Source organism: Capricornis sumatraensis, chromosome 6 (assembly GCF_032405125.1).
Source record: "Capricornis sumatraensis isolate serow.1 chromosome 6, serow.2, whole genome shotgun sequence".
NCBI lineage: Eukaryota > Metazoa > Chordata > Mammalia > Artiodactyla > Bovidae > Capricornis > Capricornis sumatraensis.
In genome coordinates, this window is record NC_091074.1 from 51,729,603 (window position 1) to 51,747,500 (window position 17,898).

The window sequence follows — 17,898 nt, forward strand, 5'->3', positions numbered from 1 at the left end:
GACCATTCTTAGCATCAGACTCTCTTTGACAACCAACATTCAGCGCTAAAGCCACAGAGCAGAGCTATTTGGCATTTTCCAGTGAAGTGCAAGAAATTAAATAAGTTATGTTTTTTATTGCTAAGGTCTAGAATCAAGCAGGGTCACTTTGTCATATGGCAGGAGAAGGTATACACAGGACGTGGCCTCTCCACAAGGGGAGGGGCTCAGGGTTCAAATGCACAGAAAATGTCACCTGGGCACCCCCATCGGGTGGCGCCTTAAGATGACGAGTTGAGTATTCGGGAGTCTGAGGAGTCAGACCTCTCGTCATAGTCATCCTCGGTGTAAATGGACTGCTTTGACACCATGGGACACCCGTCGTCGGGGATAGCGATCCGAGGGTCTTCGGGGGTGCGGGCGGGGAGGACGGGCGAGCTTCTGAAGACGCTGGTGGAGTTAGTGGGGAAAGGGCTGACGTACTGGGACCGCAGCTGGTACTGCTGCTGCAGCGTCATGGTGTTCCACAGGGTGACATCGTTGGGCAGAAAGGGGCTCGACTGGTTTCTCGCCAGGGTATTCCTCAGCATCAGAGGGTACCGGGGTGGCTGGGGAAACGGGTGCTGAAGGGGCACGGCCAGGGGGTTGGGGACCATGTTGGTGGAGTCGGCAGAAAACCTCAGCGTGTCAGGGACTCTGAAGGCCGACCCCACAGACCACTTGGATGAGGAGAGAGGGTAGGAGCTCAAGGTGTGCTCGAAGAGGTGCCCGTTGGAGGGCAGCACCAGGCCCTCAGGCTCCCCAGCAGAAGTCCGGTCGGCAGCCGAGGAGGACGAGCGGCTGGAGAGCAGGACCTCCACGGCGCTCACCAGGTCACCCCCACAGCCCTTGAGGATCAACTCCAGCACCGCGGGCTTCTGGTGGGGGAATATCTTTTTCAACACTTCTAGGGGCGGTCTGTTGGCTTTCAAGCTGAAGGGCAGAGACACGGTCCCCGAGGGGCCCTCGATCAGGAGGTGGCTCTGCTCCCCGGGGTACTTGGGGCTGTCGGGCCGGCTCTCTGAGCTGGCCCCGTTCTTCTGGACCGCAAATCCTGCTTCGTCCACTGACACGATCTCGGGGCTCTCAGGTGTGAAGCAGCCCTTACTTTTGGCCACGTCTGGGGAGCTCCTCTGGTCCGTGTCTTTGTCGCTGAAAGTCTCAGCATTGTCAGCGGTGCTGCCATCCCCAAGTCGTTCTTCTGTCAAATCTGAAAAGCAGAGAACAGCTGGTTGAATCCTCTCCTGGTGTGCAAAGAACACATGAGCTCAGGAGAGGGCCCTACCTGCCCTTTTTGCAAGGGGAACTGCTTCTCTGTGGGTTATAACATACTGCAAGCCAGAAAATTATCCAAACTATGTCATTAGCAAATGGCAAAAAACAAACAAACCCTGTAAGTAAGGATATAGACATCAGAGTGATTTCTCAGAATGGGCTGTTCAGGAAAGCTTGCCTTCAACACAAAACGGTGCAGAAAGAGCCACAACCACAGATGATGTGGCTATCTAGCAGTAACAGTCTAAATGCAGATCAGACTGGGGATAAACACCATCCAGGGACAAACAGAGAAATGAGCTTGGGCTTGTTTTCTAGCTCCTCTTCTCCAAATGAGGGGTCTGGTGCCACCAAAGGACATCAACAGCTGCAACAGCTGGTGCACGACCCATACACCCAAGGGAAAGTTTAATATTTTAAAACCATTTTCCCTAGGCAGATTCTGTGTTATATGTGAACTAGTCATCAGTATGTTTCATCAGGATACCATGTACAATAACAAGTCAATATGATTGCCAGAGTAAAAGAAGCCTCCATATGTGGAAACCTCTCTTAAAAGGCCACTCGAGATCCCAGAAGACTTGGTTGCCTATAACCCGCACCAGAGGGCAAGCAGCACCAGCTGTGAAACCTGGGTGTGGGACAGGCTGCAGAGAGGGAGAAAGAGGTGCCTGGAGAAGACTTATGAAACTGGAGGAACACTCACCAACGAAAACAGTGTGTCCGTAACTCCAGGACCTGGAATGTAAGAAGCATATAGAATGGACTTCAAGATATCTTCCTGAACTATATTTTAAAAAGAGAAAGAGAGAAACAAAGCTCCCCAAATAAAGCAGAGCTTTGCTGTGAAGTAAACCAGTAAACCAGTAGTAAATCTAACACTTTGGTCTAAGACATCACTCACCCCCTGACGAAGGCTAGAATCACTGTGCTAAAGAGGCAGAAAGGAAGGAAGAACAAAGACTGGTTTGGTTGCAGAAGTAGGTTCTAAGAGACCTTTATAATAAAGGAGCATATTCTTTATTAACAAGTTACATACAAGCGGATTTTTATCTTTCTTAAAACATGTACTGGCTGTGTCTACTCAGAGCCAACGTAACTGATCTGAAGATGGAAATTATTAATGACCCAGTTGTCAGGTTGTAAACAACCGGTTGGCCTGTGTTTTCCACTGCCCCTGCCTGAATAGCCTCATTGTCGCCTCCTCCCTGGGCACACCTGATGATGTGTAGAGAGCCAGCTGGTGAAATTTCATCAAAGCAGCATCTAAAATCCATCTCCTCCTATTTGTTGTTGTTTATTTTACAAGCCTTAAACAAAGACCCATTTGTGAGCTTTTTTCTAATATGGGATGTACTTTAATTATAATTGAAAGACAAAACTTTCTTTACAAACCAATAAACATGTTGTAAGCATAAATAAATACTTCCAAAAAATATCCTTAAACTGTATCAGTGAAACTTTTGACTGTAAATCTGATACAAATTCATACCTATCCGAAATTTGCATTTAACCTGCTTCCTTTCCAATACAAAATATCGGCTGTCAGTGTGGGGACCATCTTCAGCCAACATGCATGAAGCCGTTTTTGCTTTCTGTAACAATTCCAGGATATGTACAAGAGACCTTTTTGCAAGAGAAATATGACATATCCTCTTCAGCAGCATCCTAGGATTGGTGACCCAATTTTCATGTCCTGGGTTAATGTGGTAGTTGTTCTTGATCCCAGTGAGAAAACAGCAACAGAAAAGCTTCCACAGGTTCATACTGCAAGCAGGTAGACCTGTCTAAAGTCTCCTGACTCATGACCCTGCACCTACCTCTTGGTGTTACTCTATCATTAAACACTTGACAATGAGAAGACAATGACAGTATGGTAACTCAGCACTGAACTCAATGCACAATTGGATCTTGGCCTCTGCTCACTGGAGCTTAGGAAAACAAGCCAAATACTCTCCTGAGGGAAACATGGACATAAAGTAAGGCTTTAAACACTGTGCTTCTCTAAAGAGTTTTCTTATTTAACTTTCATTATCTATTATTACGGAGAAGGCAATGGCACCCCACTCCAGTACTCTTGCCTGGAAAATCCCATGGATGGAGGAGCCTGGTAGGCTGCAGTCCATGGGATGTGAAGAGTGGACACGACTGAGTGACTTCACTTTCACTTTTCACTTTCATGCATTGGGAAAGGAAATGGCAACCCACTCCAGTGTTCTTGCCTGGAGAATCCCGGGGACTGGGGAGCCTGGTGGGCTGCCGTCTATGGGGTCGCTCAGAGTCGGACACGACTGAAGCGACTTAGCAACAGCAATCTATTATTATCAGCATCAAGTACTTTTATCACTGTACCCTGTAAGACATTGAGGGCAGAAAACATCAGCAGATATAAGACTGGCCCCTAACTTGTGGAATTTATTACCAAGTTGGGGAGATGAGGTGCGTGTGCAGGGAGAAAGCAAACACACCCAGGGAAAAATTGCTAAGTGGCAAATATGCATACACAGAACACAAATGTTCACAGAAGCATTATCCACAAGAGACAAAGGTTGGAAGAAACCCAGCATCCATCGATGATGGGTGAACGGATAAACAAAATGTGGTCTATACATACAATCAAATATTATTCAGCCTCAAAAATGAATGAAATTCTCACATATGCTACAATGTGGATGAACCATGAATATATGCTAAGTAAAATAAGGCAGACACAAAAGGAAAACCATTCTATGATACCGTTTATATAACATACCTAGAACAGGCAAACTTATGGCGACAGAAAGGAAAAGAGTTGTCAGGGACTGGGGGAGGGAGTAACGGAGATGTATTGTCTAATAGGTACTGAGTTTCAGTTAGGGGTGATAAAAAGTTCTGAAAATGGAAAGTGGTAAGGGCTGCACAACATTATGAATGTGCTTAATGTCACTATATTGTATCCCTAAAATGGGTTAAAATAGTAAAACGTATGTGTATTTTACTACAATGAAAAAGTGAAAGAAATATGATACACAGCGTCACAGCAATATAAGGGATGGTGAGATTGTTTTAAAGCAAGAAACAGCTGGCTCTTCTAGGAAAGAAAGGGTAACAACAAATTTTTTTTAAAGCTCTAATTTTGATATTTTCAAAAGCATACTTTCAAAAGCAGTGTGTGAACCTAACTTCCCATTTTAGAAGGTAACTTTTCCCCCACCCTGGATCAGCTGCAGACACTGAAGACATTTGGGAAAAATGTCTCTAGGTCTATCACCAAGTTCATTCTTCCACAGAATGCTTCAGACTACAGAAGTGATTCAAAGGGCAAGTTTAGCCAAAGCAGCACTAAGGAATAAAGTTCTGGCTAATCTGCCATATCCACCATTAAGAAAATGTAGTAGTTTTTTCGAGACAGTAAAGGATGTACTGTTTCAAACAATTGGATACTGGATGGCAGGATTATAAATCAGACAATGCAAAATTTTATTTTTGAGCCTCTCTTCCTGATCTGCAGAGTAGGCCACAGTCAGCAGCTTGTCCACCAGTCATGAGCTGCTGGGCGGCATAAAGTCTCTTCTCTATTCTCTTGTACCACCTTGTTTACCTGCCATGGTGACATCCCCAGTGCAGCAAGCACTTGCGGTCACTTCTCAGAGAGTGATGTTGGATTGTACTGATTTGTCCACTCTCTCTCTGCAGATTTCTGGGCTGATCAACCTCTCCGAGGGGTGTGCAGGCTATGGCCAAAAAGTGAGAAAATCTAACGTGATGTCACAGGAATCAAACGTACAAATTCAGAACATTCCAACCAACCAAGTGCAGCCCAGTTTACACCATATCCAGTGGGAAGATAGACGCTGCTGAAGGAAGCCGTGAGTGGGACACACCTATGCCGTCCACACACCTGAGCGCCACGTGAAGTCCTGCTAAGGGGTGCTGGGTGAACAGAATCCCAGCCAACATCCAGGGATGCTGGGGTTTCAGAACTGGGCAAGGGACGACTAGCCTCTCACCTTATACCAAGAATAACTCCTTACCCAGCAATAATGCCTACAGGGCAGAATATATGATCCCTGCAAGTGCATGGTGTCAAGTGTTGGTTGTATTGTTATACCTAAACTACAAGTACTGTAAATTATTCTGTCATAAATACAGACTTTCACAAGTAATTATAGAGGGTGAATCTTGGGCCCAGTGATAAAGTGTAATTTAATAACAGGTGTTTCTTTATATCTCTAGATTTTTTTTTTCCCTAAATGAACTTTATAAAATGCTCCTGTCGGTTTAAAATACAAAGACTTTTCGAGATATAGAAATGTGAAACCGCCAAGTAGCAAAATGAAAAACAAAATGCTCTCCAAATGTTTTACCCTCTTTCTTCTTGAAACTGACACCCTAATTCCTAGAACATTGAAGAGTAAGAATATATTTCAATTGATAGTATTTTTACTCCTAATACACAAGCACCAAAAACTGCTAGACCAAAAGTAGAAATCACTCATCTGCTACTGCAAACCAGTTATTGAAAGTGATATAACTTGCTATTTCTAGAGCTAAACATCTAGACATTTAAAAATCTTCTAGATGTTCACACTTCAATTTCGTATTTTTCATGATGTAGAAACACTCACAGCTATCCCTAAAATAAACTCTTCACAAGGGTAAAGATGTTTTTTGAAAGTAGATACTCAATTAAGAAGGAAATTTTTTCTCTGGAAAACAGTGCTACCAACTTCAAAAATATATCTGTGCCATAAGAAGTTACAAGACTTTAAGGACAGAAAATGAACACTCACACAAAAATGACTTCCAATCTAAAATTACAGCTTGCAAATTTTAACTTTCTTTAGTGGATTTTTTTCATATGAAAATGCAACTTCAAAAAAAATCCCAAGTAGTTATTTCAGAGATTTTGAGAAAGTCTGCCACATATACGAAACAGACACTGTGCTCAAGACACAGAAAAATGAAAAACCCTCCGCACTGAGATGTAGGGGGTTTTAATCCATTCTATCCAATGATATCTACAGAAACAAAATACAGCATCCATCCAGAATAAAAAACAAAAAAAGCACTGGCATAGGGAGTGTTGTTTGCCAGTGGGAAAGTCATTGGATTTAATTTTTTTCTGTTTGAAATCATGTCACGCATTTTGAAACATGGGATTGTGACGTCCTCATGTGTTCACTTGAGCTTTGAGGAACACACCTCTAAATAACTGTTTACTGATGGCTTGTTTTCAAAGCACACAAATCTCACAACAATGGCAGGGAAGAAGTCCTGGCTGGATGGGGCTTTCAAAAAAGACCACTGCCCAATCAGAAGTCAAACAAGAGACATGCTTTTCACATTTTCTGTTACCTTTATCTTGCACTAGAAGTGCTGAACCGTAAAAAACCCAATGGATAAAAAGCCTAGCATACATACAGCAGGGGATGAATGTCAGTCTAAAATCTTTCTTTTTCTTCCTGAGGTGGGGGGAAAACCTATGAAAAGTAAATAGTCATGCTTTTAAAATCAATGAGAACACTGACTTAATAACATATGAAGAAATCAAGAAGATTCCTAGGGACCAATACTTTGGCAGACATTGATATAGAAAGGGCTGGACTTAAGGAAGGATGGTTTGCAACTGAGGACTTTGTAAATCCTGCAAAAACTTATTTCTGACCTCTTTCTTGACTCTGAAAGGAATATTTTTCAAGAAGCAGGAGGGAAATTATCTATAAATATACAAGTACATTTGGTACTTATAAAAATGCAGCTAGCTACTTATTCAGTTGTCTATTTAACAAGTTTTAAATCTTTTACCATGTGCCCTTCCACTGTGCTAGGTAAGATTACACAGAGATGATCAAAGCATTTACCTTGTGACCCCTGAGAGGCTTACTGTTTACTAATGAACATTTTGCAAAATTTCCAAGTTACCTATGCAATGAGTCGTATTTACATTGAAACACAGCAGGTAACCCAAAGGCCAGCAGCTGGGCAGACTGTATTCATGGGAGGGAATGTTGTTGTAAACAGTCATATAATGGCTATGAGTGGAACATATACTGAACAAGTAATAATTACGGGGTGGTGGGGCAGAACACTGATCTCAGCTTCGCAAAATTTATGTCTGCCTAGTCATTGGCATCAAAAGAGATTAGAGATTTGTTAGAAAACCAATGATCTGAATGTTAAGTTTTCCATAATATCGTTATTCAGCAGTTGATTGTGCTGATTTACTTACCGTTGTTTAACTGTATAGTAAGATATAAAAAATTAAAAATAAAGCCTGCCTAGTTATGGTTTAGTTTCCCCTCAGTTTCTTCAGAGGACAGTGATTTGCAGGGCTCAAACAAGAGGGTGACTCCCTAAAGCCACATGGGAATCTTGGACGCTATGTGACAGGATCCCAAGGTGATGGGCCTGCAATGGCCAGTGTTCCACTACTCGGGCCCCAACCTCTGCCAGGAGAGGCCATGCAAACCCCAATGCAAGGCCCAACCTGCCATCAGAGCCATATGACACAAGACATGGGGGTCTAGGACCTGAGTGACTAATGGCTGGGGGGCTGCAACAGATTCAAAAGCCAACGGAAGGAGAAAAAGAAGAGAAAGGGGAGGCAGGCAGGCAAGTAGGTTTTCACTGGACTCTGTGCAACATTTCCCAGAAAGGGGCTCAGAGTCCTCCAGGCGCGTTGATTTATGAAGACTTACTCCCTTTCCCTCTGTAAAGCTGTTAGCTGAAAGTGCTGACTGGCTGCAGTGAAGAATTTCTCATCAATGCTCTTTGATTGTATTTTGCAAACAAAATGCCTGTTGCTTGGTAACATTTCACTTGAGCCTGACCTTCCCCGAAAGTTATTGCTATCAGATTCGATTTACACTGTCCTCTTGTGATTACTGTAATCTTTTAAACTCGGGAGTTCATCCATCAGGGAAAAGAAAAGTTGGTTGTGTAAGTCAAGAACAGGACTATCCGCCAGATTTATAACCCAGAGGGGTGTGCTGTGTCGGGAGAGAGGTTCTGTCCTGGGTGGCAGGGAAACTCTGGTTCTGAGATGTGGAAAACGCCCCCGGGGTTCCCTACTCCCGGTGCTCTGACCCACAAGATGGACACCAGCGCCTCTCTGAACCTCTGGGGGCAGTTTAGGCTCCCCCGGAAGAAAGGGGCCTGGAGACTAGCCAGAGCTACGCCCACCCCGAGGGGCGCCCAGGGCAATGGGGCTTGGTCCGCCTCCCAGGCTGGTGCTGCCAGATAAAATTGTCTGCAGGATGCCCAGTGGAATCTGCACTTACGAAAAACAACAAAGAATGTTTTAGAAGTCTGCCCTGTGCAGTATTTGACATCCTATTTTTGTGTATGTTTATTTGTAGGCTTTTTGCTAAATCTGGCACTCTGCCGAAGCGGGGAGGTGGCAAGGAAGGAGAGGGTAGCGGGAGAGCAGAGAGGCAAGGCGAAGCTGAACGGGGAGGACCAAGCGGGCGCTGGTCCAGCCCTGCCGGTGGGGCTGAGCGCCCACTGCTCACCGCAGAAGGAGCTGGGGAAGGAGGCAGCCTCGGCTGCGGTGCCACCGGACAGCGACAAGGTCCAACGGGAAGCGGTTCAGGGCAGGCAGCCCAGGGGAGCCACAGGCACTCGGCTGCCACCGAAAAACAGGCTGCCATGGCCTCTAGGGGTCTCCCGACTGTCCCAGCTCCAGCCCCAGGGTCCCCGACCAGTCACCCGCACTTGCCGAGCTCAGCGCAAGGGCCCAGGAGCCAAGGCGGCCACTGGCGGGTCGCAGGAGGGAAAGACCGGAGCTGAGAGCTGCCTCCGAGCCGGCCACGGGTCAGGCTTGGAAGAGACCAATCAGCCTCGAGTCTTCCTTTTGGTTTGGTTGGGTTTTATTACTTAAAACTAAACCCCTGACCCCAAATCAAAACGTCTGAAGTAACCAGACCCTGTCTTAAATTCTTAGGTGCGCTTCAGGGAAGACTTTGAGCTCTCCTACCATTTGTCCTGTGCTTCAAGTCCCTGGTCGTTGAGCATTTCCCACCCTGGCCTGAACTAGCGCTCTGCCCACAACTCAGGATCGGTGCAGGTGTGTGTGTGTCTCTCTCTCTTTTTTTTAATTAAAAGTAAAATTTAAAATTAGGAAGCTGACAAGACAGGACCTAAACAAGCTGGAACTGAAAAGCCCAGAGTAAGCTTCAAGATGTGAGGAAGTGCCGGCCAGGAGGTAAAATAAAATAAAGGCAGTTTTCCAAAATCTCCCAACTTCCCTCCCTACAGGTCTCTTGATTCGCTTATTTTCAGGAGAAATAAATAGGAAAGAAGATCCTACGTTTCTTAATCCTGCTCTCTTATTCCTAATCAAATATGATGCTTTCAATTTCTTTGCCTTCAAGAAATGTTAAAACTTGCTCACACATTTCTTTTGATGGCAGATGTAAACCTAGCGAGAGTCTATAGCCACAGACCTGTCCTCTCTCAGCCCAAGGAGACCCAGCACACTCTTCAGGAAGCAGGGGAAGATGTGGGGGGAGGAAGCCACACACAGGAATGTAACTTTAGCTTCCCACCTTGGTCATGACCCTTAACTTTCCTGAGCTCTGAAGCCCAGTCCAGAAAGGCAGGCTTGGCTGGCTGAAGCTGCTGACTCAGATACACTAAGAGCTGAAAGATGTTCAAGCTTCCCTAGATATTTTCATGACGGGAAGGAGGAGGGGAGTGAGAAGGATGAAGAGGGAATGGGAGAGGAACGGATCGACAGGGTAGATTTAAAGAAGCTGAGACTAGAATTTGAGGTTCAATCAAAACTTACTAATTCCAGGCCAGTCATAGATGATACTCAAGCAGCAGGGGAGATGTACTCTCAAAAAAGAAAAAAAAAATGCTGTAATCCATTGCTAAAAGTAATAATCTGAGAATATGAAATTTCTCCTTAAAACCACTGCCACTTTTAAAAAGATGTTAAACATGATACACCATTAGATAATATAATTCCTATTCCTTTAAAGAATCTGAAGCATAATTTGGGAAATAAATTTCTTCCAGCTACAAAGCAGAGTTTTGGTATTAATGTTGCTCATTGCACAAGGTGTTTTTTCTCCAGCAGTTGCCCAACAAACATTCCCTTCTCCAGGGCACGTGCTTTTCTTAAGGATCTCTGGAGAGGGGGAAAGATACCGTGTGTGTGTTTCTGCACCTGCATTTGTAGCCAATAAAAAAAGCCAATGTCTCCACAGCTACGTACTTGAAAAAAATCTCCATAATCCCACAGAAACAAATCTCTGTAAATCACCAGCAGATATTCAGATTCCTAATGGTCTGTGAGGACTTCCCTGGTAGCTCAGCAGTAAAGAATCCGCCTGCAGTGCAGGAAACATGGGTCAGATCCCTGGGTCGAGAAGATCCCCTGGAGAAGGAAATGGCAACCCACTCCAGTATTCTTGCCTGGAAAATTCCATGGACAGAGGAGCCTGGCAGCCTACAGTCCATGGGATCACAAGAGTCAGACAGGACTTAGCGACTAAACCACCACCACCCACCAGTGGTCTGTGAACTTACTGTACATGTGGACCTACAATTCAAACAGTGCTTAAGTGGTGAGCTAAGAAGTGAGCTAACTTCCCTAAGTAGTGAGCTACTTGCCCAGGACCATACCTAACAGGCTTCTCAATATGCATGGTACGTTACATACAAATAAATCCTACGAACACCTGCAAAAAAATACGTACAGCAACCACCAGTCCCATCCAAGCAGTTCTCTCTAACTTAAATCCCAAATGGGCTTTCTCCGTATAAAGCACTGCATAGAGCTGATCCGCTTGTGTGCCTGCCTTCCTAGTGGAAAACAACTATCTAGTCCTTTCCTGCCCTCTCTCATCGTCATCAGATTGGTGACTGACTTTTTTGTTGGTGTTAAATGGAATTATGGGATCGAACCAACTGAAAGAAGAAAACAAAAGTTACATAAATAAGATGTGCAAGGTACACAGCAGGACTAGCTGTAAACTGAGCTGCTGGTCCCTGACAGCTTAGTCCCCCAAAGCCATCACTCTGATCTCTTCTTGTGTCAAATCCTATTCTCCTTTGCAATTACTGGTTTTCAATTTGAAAGGCTGAGGCTATCTTGGCTCCCGGTGAAAGAGAGCACACCAGGCTTGGTGTGTCTGGTTGCAATCAGTCTCCCTCTCTTCCTCACCCCAAGCTTGTATCTTTCTCCAGCCGTTGCTGCTGCTGCTCCGCCTTTCTGGCTGCCCTCACTCCCCACCTCTCAGGGCTGTTTTTGGTCTCAATGCTTTTGAAACGGTGAACTTTGGCTATCCCAGAGAACAGGTGTGAAGAGCACAGGATGTGAAGGGAACCAAACCCCTCTTGGACAGGGACCCCAGAACCCAATGCACTATTATGGGGGTGCTGCCTGCACTATCACAAATGCTGCCCGAGTGTTGGGGGAAATGGAGACAGAGGAAGTAGAAGTGGGAAGGTTCAGTAAATTCACCGGCATAGATCAACTTTGAGAACTGAGACAAAACTGTCCTAGTTACCTGCCCTAACTTAAAAGAGAAAAAGGTTCTTTCCCCTCCCCTCTGACTCCTCTGTAAAACATGAAGAGATCACACTGACAAGAGAGAGTCACCAGGAAGTGAGTGGACATACTCAGGGAAAGGCTTATATCCATCCTACCCTGATGAAACAGTCACAAAAGCCATGTTCAGCAAACTCACTTCTGTCCTTAAACACCCAGTTCTGCTCTTCACATAAGATGTTCTCAGAGGTTGGGTCTGCAGAGCATAACTGAGGAACAGGGCAGCAGAACTGAGCCTGCCAGGCGGCCTACCAGCTTATCCCCAAGAAATGGCATGTCCCCAGCTCCACCCAGCAATCCAGTGCTCCAGAAAGCCTCTCTCCAGAAACCAGAAGTATTGCATTTTGCAGTTAGGGGTAGGTGGAAGCTCTACCATTAGTTCCACCCACAGGAGGGCTTTGGTCCTTCGAGAGCCTTCCACCTCTGAGTCCCAGCATACCTCTCAACCCTCTCCCTGAGAAGATGGGGTTTCTTTCCTTTGCACATCTGCCCCCAGTGAAAGGGAAACACCAAACACCTGTCCACTGAATTCCAAGGGGTTAAAAACCAAAGGAGCACTTGGGTTGGGCAGGACAGTCACAAGCTAGTAAGTCTTCAGAAGGAAAGGCTCCAGTGGGGTGTGCAAGGTTTTGGTGGCCTGAAGGAGGGAACTGGATAAAAAGATGGGTAGGGGGATCTGCGCAGCTCCAGGATTCAGGGCAGATCCCTGCTCTCTAGAACACAGCGGAGCGGGAGGAGGAGAGGAGAGGGCCGCAGGAGGCCCAGGCCCACGGAGAACTGGGGAAAAGGCTCTCCAGGCGTGGCCTTCCTCACTGTAGGTCAGGTTTTGTCTTTCTTTAAAACGGCAGACTGCAGAGGACTGCCTGCGAAATGGTATTACAGGACCTGAACTCCTGCAAAAGGAGTTGGTTGGCTCTGGGTGCACCACATTGAGTCCCTGCTAACAGTTTTGGGAGTCTTTCTGGTCCCTTTCTACTCTTGCTTCTAAACAAGGCTTCCTTCAACAAACTGCACAAGGCTGGAGACCACAGCAGACTAGAAAGGCTTCAGGTTCGCTCCAGTTGCCGGGTGCCGAGAAAATCGCCCAGAGTAGGCCAAACCGTGGGCCTGGGCTCCTTCTCTGCCCTCCCGTCCCAACCTCCAGATGCGAGGCCTCTCAAGCCTACAGTCGGAAAGCCTGGAGTGTGTGCGCCCGCGTGGATTTTAATCTGGTCCTGTTTCGACCTCTTTATCTACCCGTCCCCTTAAACGTAGAGAAGGCACTTGGCGAGCCCGAGGCGCCTTTCCCGAGGGCACCTGGGTTCCACCTCCTACCTCGCCGGGTCCAGACTGAACGCCGCTTCCGCCGAGGGAGTAAGGACCGGCTTGGCTGGAGTTGGGGGGTAAGGTCGCGCCCAGCCCACTCCCGCCACATTCGCCTTCGGGCCTGCCGGCCAAAGCCTCCAGAGCTGCTTCCAAGTGTTTCCGCCCGGGCGCCAGCCCGGCCCGGCCCCGCCGCGGCCCCTTACCTGGCTTGGCGAGCGGCGCCTGCAGCGCCCCGGGCGGGGGCTCGGCGGCCCAGCGCAGCGCGGCGGCCGCAGCCAACTCGGCGGCTGGGCGCGACGGCTGCTGCGACGGCTGCGAGGTCGGCGGCGGCTGCGGGGCGGCGGCGGCGTCTCCCGGCGGCGGGGGTCCCGGCAGGGCGCGCAGCGAGTCGGGGATGAGGCTCTCGAGGCTCTCGTTGGCCTGCTGCCTGCGCAGCGCCACCTGCGCCGCCATGACCCGCTGCCGCTCGATGATGAGGATGCACTTCTCGCAGGTGCAGTCTTTGAAGCGGCAGTAGCGCTTGTGGCCCTTGAGCCAGGACAGCACGCCGTGGTTGCGGCAGCGCGCGCACTTGGGCGTGCGCTGCAGGGGCGCCCGCGGCGGCTGCGACACCGGGCCGCCCATGTACAGGTAGGGGGAGCCGTAGCCGTTCATGCCCCGGGCTCCCGACAGAGCTGGCAAGCTGGCGGCGGGAGCCGGTACGGGGCCGCTGGACGGCGGGGCTGAGAGGCCCTCTCCAAAGCGGCCTCCGGGCGGCGCAGTCCTCGGTCCCGCAGTCCAGGCGGCCTTGAGCGCTTCGGAGTGGCTGGAGGGGCCGCGGCCGTCTTTACGGCTCCCGACCGGCGCTTCCCTACTCCCGAGTCGGCCGAGTCTCCGCCCGCCGCTCCTTTGGCCGGCACGTCCTCCGCGGCCGAGGCGCGGCGGCGGCTGCCGGGAGCCGGCGAGAGCTCTGGTTAAGGTCTGAAGCGGCTCGTCCGCAGCTCGCGCGCGCAGACCGGCCGGCACGTCCTCTGCCGCCCTCCCCCCGCCTCCCTCCTCCGCCACCCCCACCTTCGGGGTCCCGGTCTCCTGGCACTCTCCACCCCACTCCACTCCACGCCTCCTTCCTTCTGCCCGCGCCTCTCGAGACCCTGCGCTTCACTCTCCCTGCTACCTGCCGCCGGGCCACTCTCACGGGGGCGCTCACGGCCCCCTCCTCCACGCTCCCTGCGCCTCCCCTGCTTGCACGGGAGGGACTGCAGCACTCGGGACGCGGCAGCGCCCGCGGGGCGGGGAAGGGAGGACCAGCGCGGATGAGAGTGAGGGTGCCTCTGGGCGAGGCGGGTGGCAGTTCCCCTTCAACTCTCTTCCCGCCTCCCTCCAGGCCCGATTTGGCGGCACCGGGCCCAAGGCGGCTTTCATTCCCACACTTGGCCACAGAAACACGGCTCGGGGAGAACCGGAACCTATCTGAGCGCTGCGGATACACTAGGGTCCCGGCGCGAGAAGAGGTTTTAAGTTGCGGGGAGCCAGGCCCTGCGGCCACTGGCTGGAGAAGTTGGGGGTAGGGCATTTGAACTGGTTCGAGAAATGGGGGCTTTCTTGACTTCTTTTTGCAACGTTTTTTGTTTTTTTCTTTTTGCCGCTGCAGAAGAAAATGCTTTTGAAAACCTGCTGGTCCAAGGACGACGACCCGTTTTGCAGGCTGTTTCAAAGGGGAAAATAGTCCTCCCTCTGTGGCGCAGAGTGTACCTTTCTACACCTCCACGTTGTAATAAAAAATAAAGTCTCTGTCCTGAAAAGCCGGCAAGTGCTCTTTTGGAGTTTGTGTTTAAGCACTGGGTCTAAACTTTCAGAGAGCGAATGGAGGGGCCACGCTAGCGCCCCCCAAGTTACCGCATATGATCTGAACCCTGCCCAACGGTCTTTGAGAAATCAAACGGAGGTCTCGCATCACCCCATTCAAATGCCCACGGACTCAGCAATCTAGTTATGAATAAGGGATGGGGCCACCCCACCCCCACACCAGTGTCTTTGGGTGGGAGAGGGCCTTTGCACAGATGACTGTAAAACTTTGTTTAAAGTGATACTTGTGTGTATAGGTTTTGCCTAAAGCAGAATACCTCCGCAAATGCACAGAGATGCTCCCCTAATGGGAGAAAACAAGAAAAGCAGTGGTTACTGCGGCGCAGGGTAGCACAACGGCTCAGTGCGAAGAGGCGCGATGGCAATCCCGGAGCCGTCTTCAGAAGGCAGGCTTCAGAGAGCACCCTGAATTCATCTCTTGGCGGTCTGGACGAATCCAATGCGAATCCAGAGCGTAGACCAGTCGGCTGCAATGATCAACCGGTCGGCGCCTCTCAGCTTTATTCTGCACTGCTTTGGAAGCAAACAAACAACCCGAAAACGTCCGTGTGTGTGCTGTGAATTCAAGTACCACCAGGCGTTCCAGCAGCTAACCCTCCGCCTAAAAGGGCGATTCCGGGAGAGTAGGTTAAAAAGTGAACCTGACTGTATGTTTCCCTTGAGGCCCTTGGCTGCCCCCCACCTTCCCCATTTCAGACCTGCGGCCCTCGTGGGGAACAGAAAGGAACCCCCAGCAAGAGACTGCTAACCTTAGGAGGCTTGCCTCCAAAACTTCCTAGGGCACAGACCCCTTAGTCTTACTCCTAACCCCCACCACGTCATCAATCTCTCCTCCCAAACTTCGCGAGGAAAACAAGCCTTAAGGCACTACAACTGGGAGGAACTTCCAAAAATTCTCGGGACTGGAGGCCTAGGTCACTCGCAGCGCCATGGTCCAGAGGCTTGGAAGTGGGAAGTTCACAGTGAGAGACACATAGAAGGCATAGAATGACACTGAATCTGGGACACTGAAATCTCTAAATCTCTTGGAAAGACAGAGACCACAAACTTTTCAAAGCCAGATTTCTCCCATATTTCCTTCAAATAAATGGTTAGCAAAACCAGGAGTATAAGAAACCTGAGAGTAATGATTTTTTTTTTTTAAAGGAAAGCAGCAGAGCTCAGCACCAGGTTTGGGGGACATTTCCACTAAAAGGCGACCCACTCTCCCTCAGTCACCTAGTCACCCTATCCCTTTGCCACTCAAACAGTCTTGCATTATTTGGTCCCCGGGGCCCCGTTTCACTCCAGTGCACATAGGGGCTGAGACCTAAATACTCATTTGATATAGCGCAATAATCCTTTTCTCATATTTGATGGGAATGTTTTCCATATCCCAGTATTTGACAACATCTCCCTATAGGGACAGGTTTGTATTTATGTTGGTAAAATGTCCCCTGCCTCAAAGTCTATTGTAACCCAACACCTGACAACCCCGAGTCCCATTTCTGTTTGCAGAAAGGGTTTATTCAAGCACATAATGGGATCCCAGCAGAAAGCCTTTCAGAACAAGGGACTATGGTAAACTTCACCACATGAACTCCGTTTCCAGGGCTATTAAGCTTTTAATTGGAAAATAGCAGAGGAAATTTCAAGGTGACTATAACGTGTTAGTAGTTAGTGTGGAGAAGAAAAGCCGGAGCGGGATGAATGTAGAAAGCATATGGTCCGAATCACATTTAGGAGGAGAGGGCTGCCGCTTAGCAGAACTAAGTCCCGGCGGCTTATATACTTATGGGAAAAATCATCAAAGAAATTGGAAAGGGAGCAGTGAGGGTTACAAGTGTAACCTCGCTAGACTGGATCCACTCAGTCCTGCTCTGGGTGGGTGGGTGTGGGTGCGCGCGCACACGTGTTCAAACCACAATAACTGGGTAAAGTTGTGTGTGTGTGTGTGTGTGTGTGTGTGTGTACGCGCGCGCATGTGTTCAAACCACAATTAACCGGGTAAAGCTGTGATAGGTATTAAAGCGTCAAAGGCTGTAAAACAAGTGTGCATATGTGGTTCTCTTTCTCTTGGCGCGCACACAAGCTCACGGTGTGTGTGTATATCTAAAAGTTAAGAACGCAGTGCTCGTGCTCAGAAACTGAAGATGTCCTGATTGGAAGCTGCCCCTCACCGCAAGCAACACTTAATCAAAAGGACAGTTTCATATTGTCCCGGATGTATAAATACATCAAGAAATTTTCTGCTTTGCTGGATTCTCATGGAGGGGAAGGTCAAGGTTCTTATACTGCTGTTTAAACCTCGACCACGGTGACACTGAAGACTGGGGCATGTAGAAAGCCTTTTTATGTTTTTATTTTTTAGAAAGCCCCTTTAAAGCAGGACAACGAACCCCCGCTCCCCACTCAAGAATTCTTCAATTCTCACCCTGTCCATGCCTCTCAGCATCACTCATTGGTCAGCTTCACATTGAAAGGGGGGAACAAATGTCCAGTGAGGCATTTGTTTCTAGAGGGGAAACCAGCAATCGGTTTCTTGAGATGACAATGATGCCCCGGTCTGCCACATTTGGGAGAGCCTCCTATACACCCCATGGATCCCCGAAATCACCCTCTGAGGCGCAAGACAGAGGACAGAGACCATGCGACCAACGAGTGATTGAAATGGCGCCTGACCGGCGGGGGACGCGGCTAAGCAGAAGGAAAATCCTGGAGTCTCGTCCCACACCAGTTTGGCATCAGGCTGCCTGAGGATTTCGGCGGCGGAAGCTTTTCGGAGCAAACGGGACCTAAAACGGCTTGCAACCCCACCAGCCCGGTACAGACGCGGCTGCCTGGTCCTTCGTATTCTAGAACTCTGGAAACCAGCAACCGCTCAGGCCAAGGTCGCGCCTGCCCCTACCATCCAAGGCGAGTGTAGGGGTGTCGCT

The 17,898-nt window shown here is 48.7% G+C and overlaps 1 protein-coding gene across 1 annotated transcript; it reads right to left on the reverse strand.

Annotated features, from left to right (window-relative positions):
• Positions 1 to 260: 260 nt before the first annotated feature.
• On the reverse strand, positions 261 to 13,792 carry DMRT3 (doublesex and mab-3 related transcription factor 3). Its single transcript, XM_068973522.1, has 2 exons — positions 13,342 to 13,792; positions 261 to 1,228 (listed from the first exon to the last, which is right to left on the reverse strand). Exons 1-2 carry the CDS (start codon positions 13,790 to 13,792, stop codon positions 261 to 263), a joined length of 1,419 nt encoding a protein of 472 aa, XP_068829623.1.
• Positions 13,793 to 17,898: the final 4,106 nt, after the last annotated feature.

Bases quoted from the DNA above. Each gene is read 5' to 3' on its own strand.
- DMRT3 (XM_068973522.1), bottom strand. From the start codon at position 13,792: ATGAACGGCTACGGCTCCCCCTACCTGTACATGGGCGGCCCGGTGTCG. The intron at 1,229-13,341 runs GTAAGGGGCCGC...TCTGCTTTTCAG, and splicing joins GGCGCCGCTCGCCAAGCCAG to ATTTGACAGAAGAACGACTT.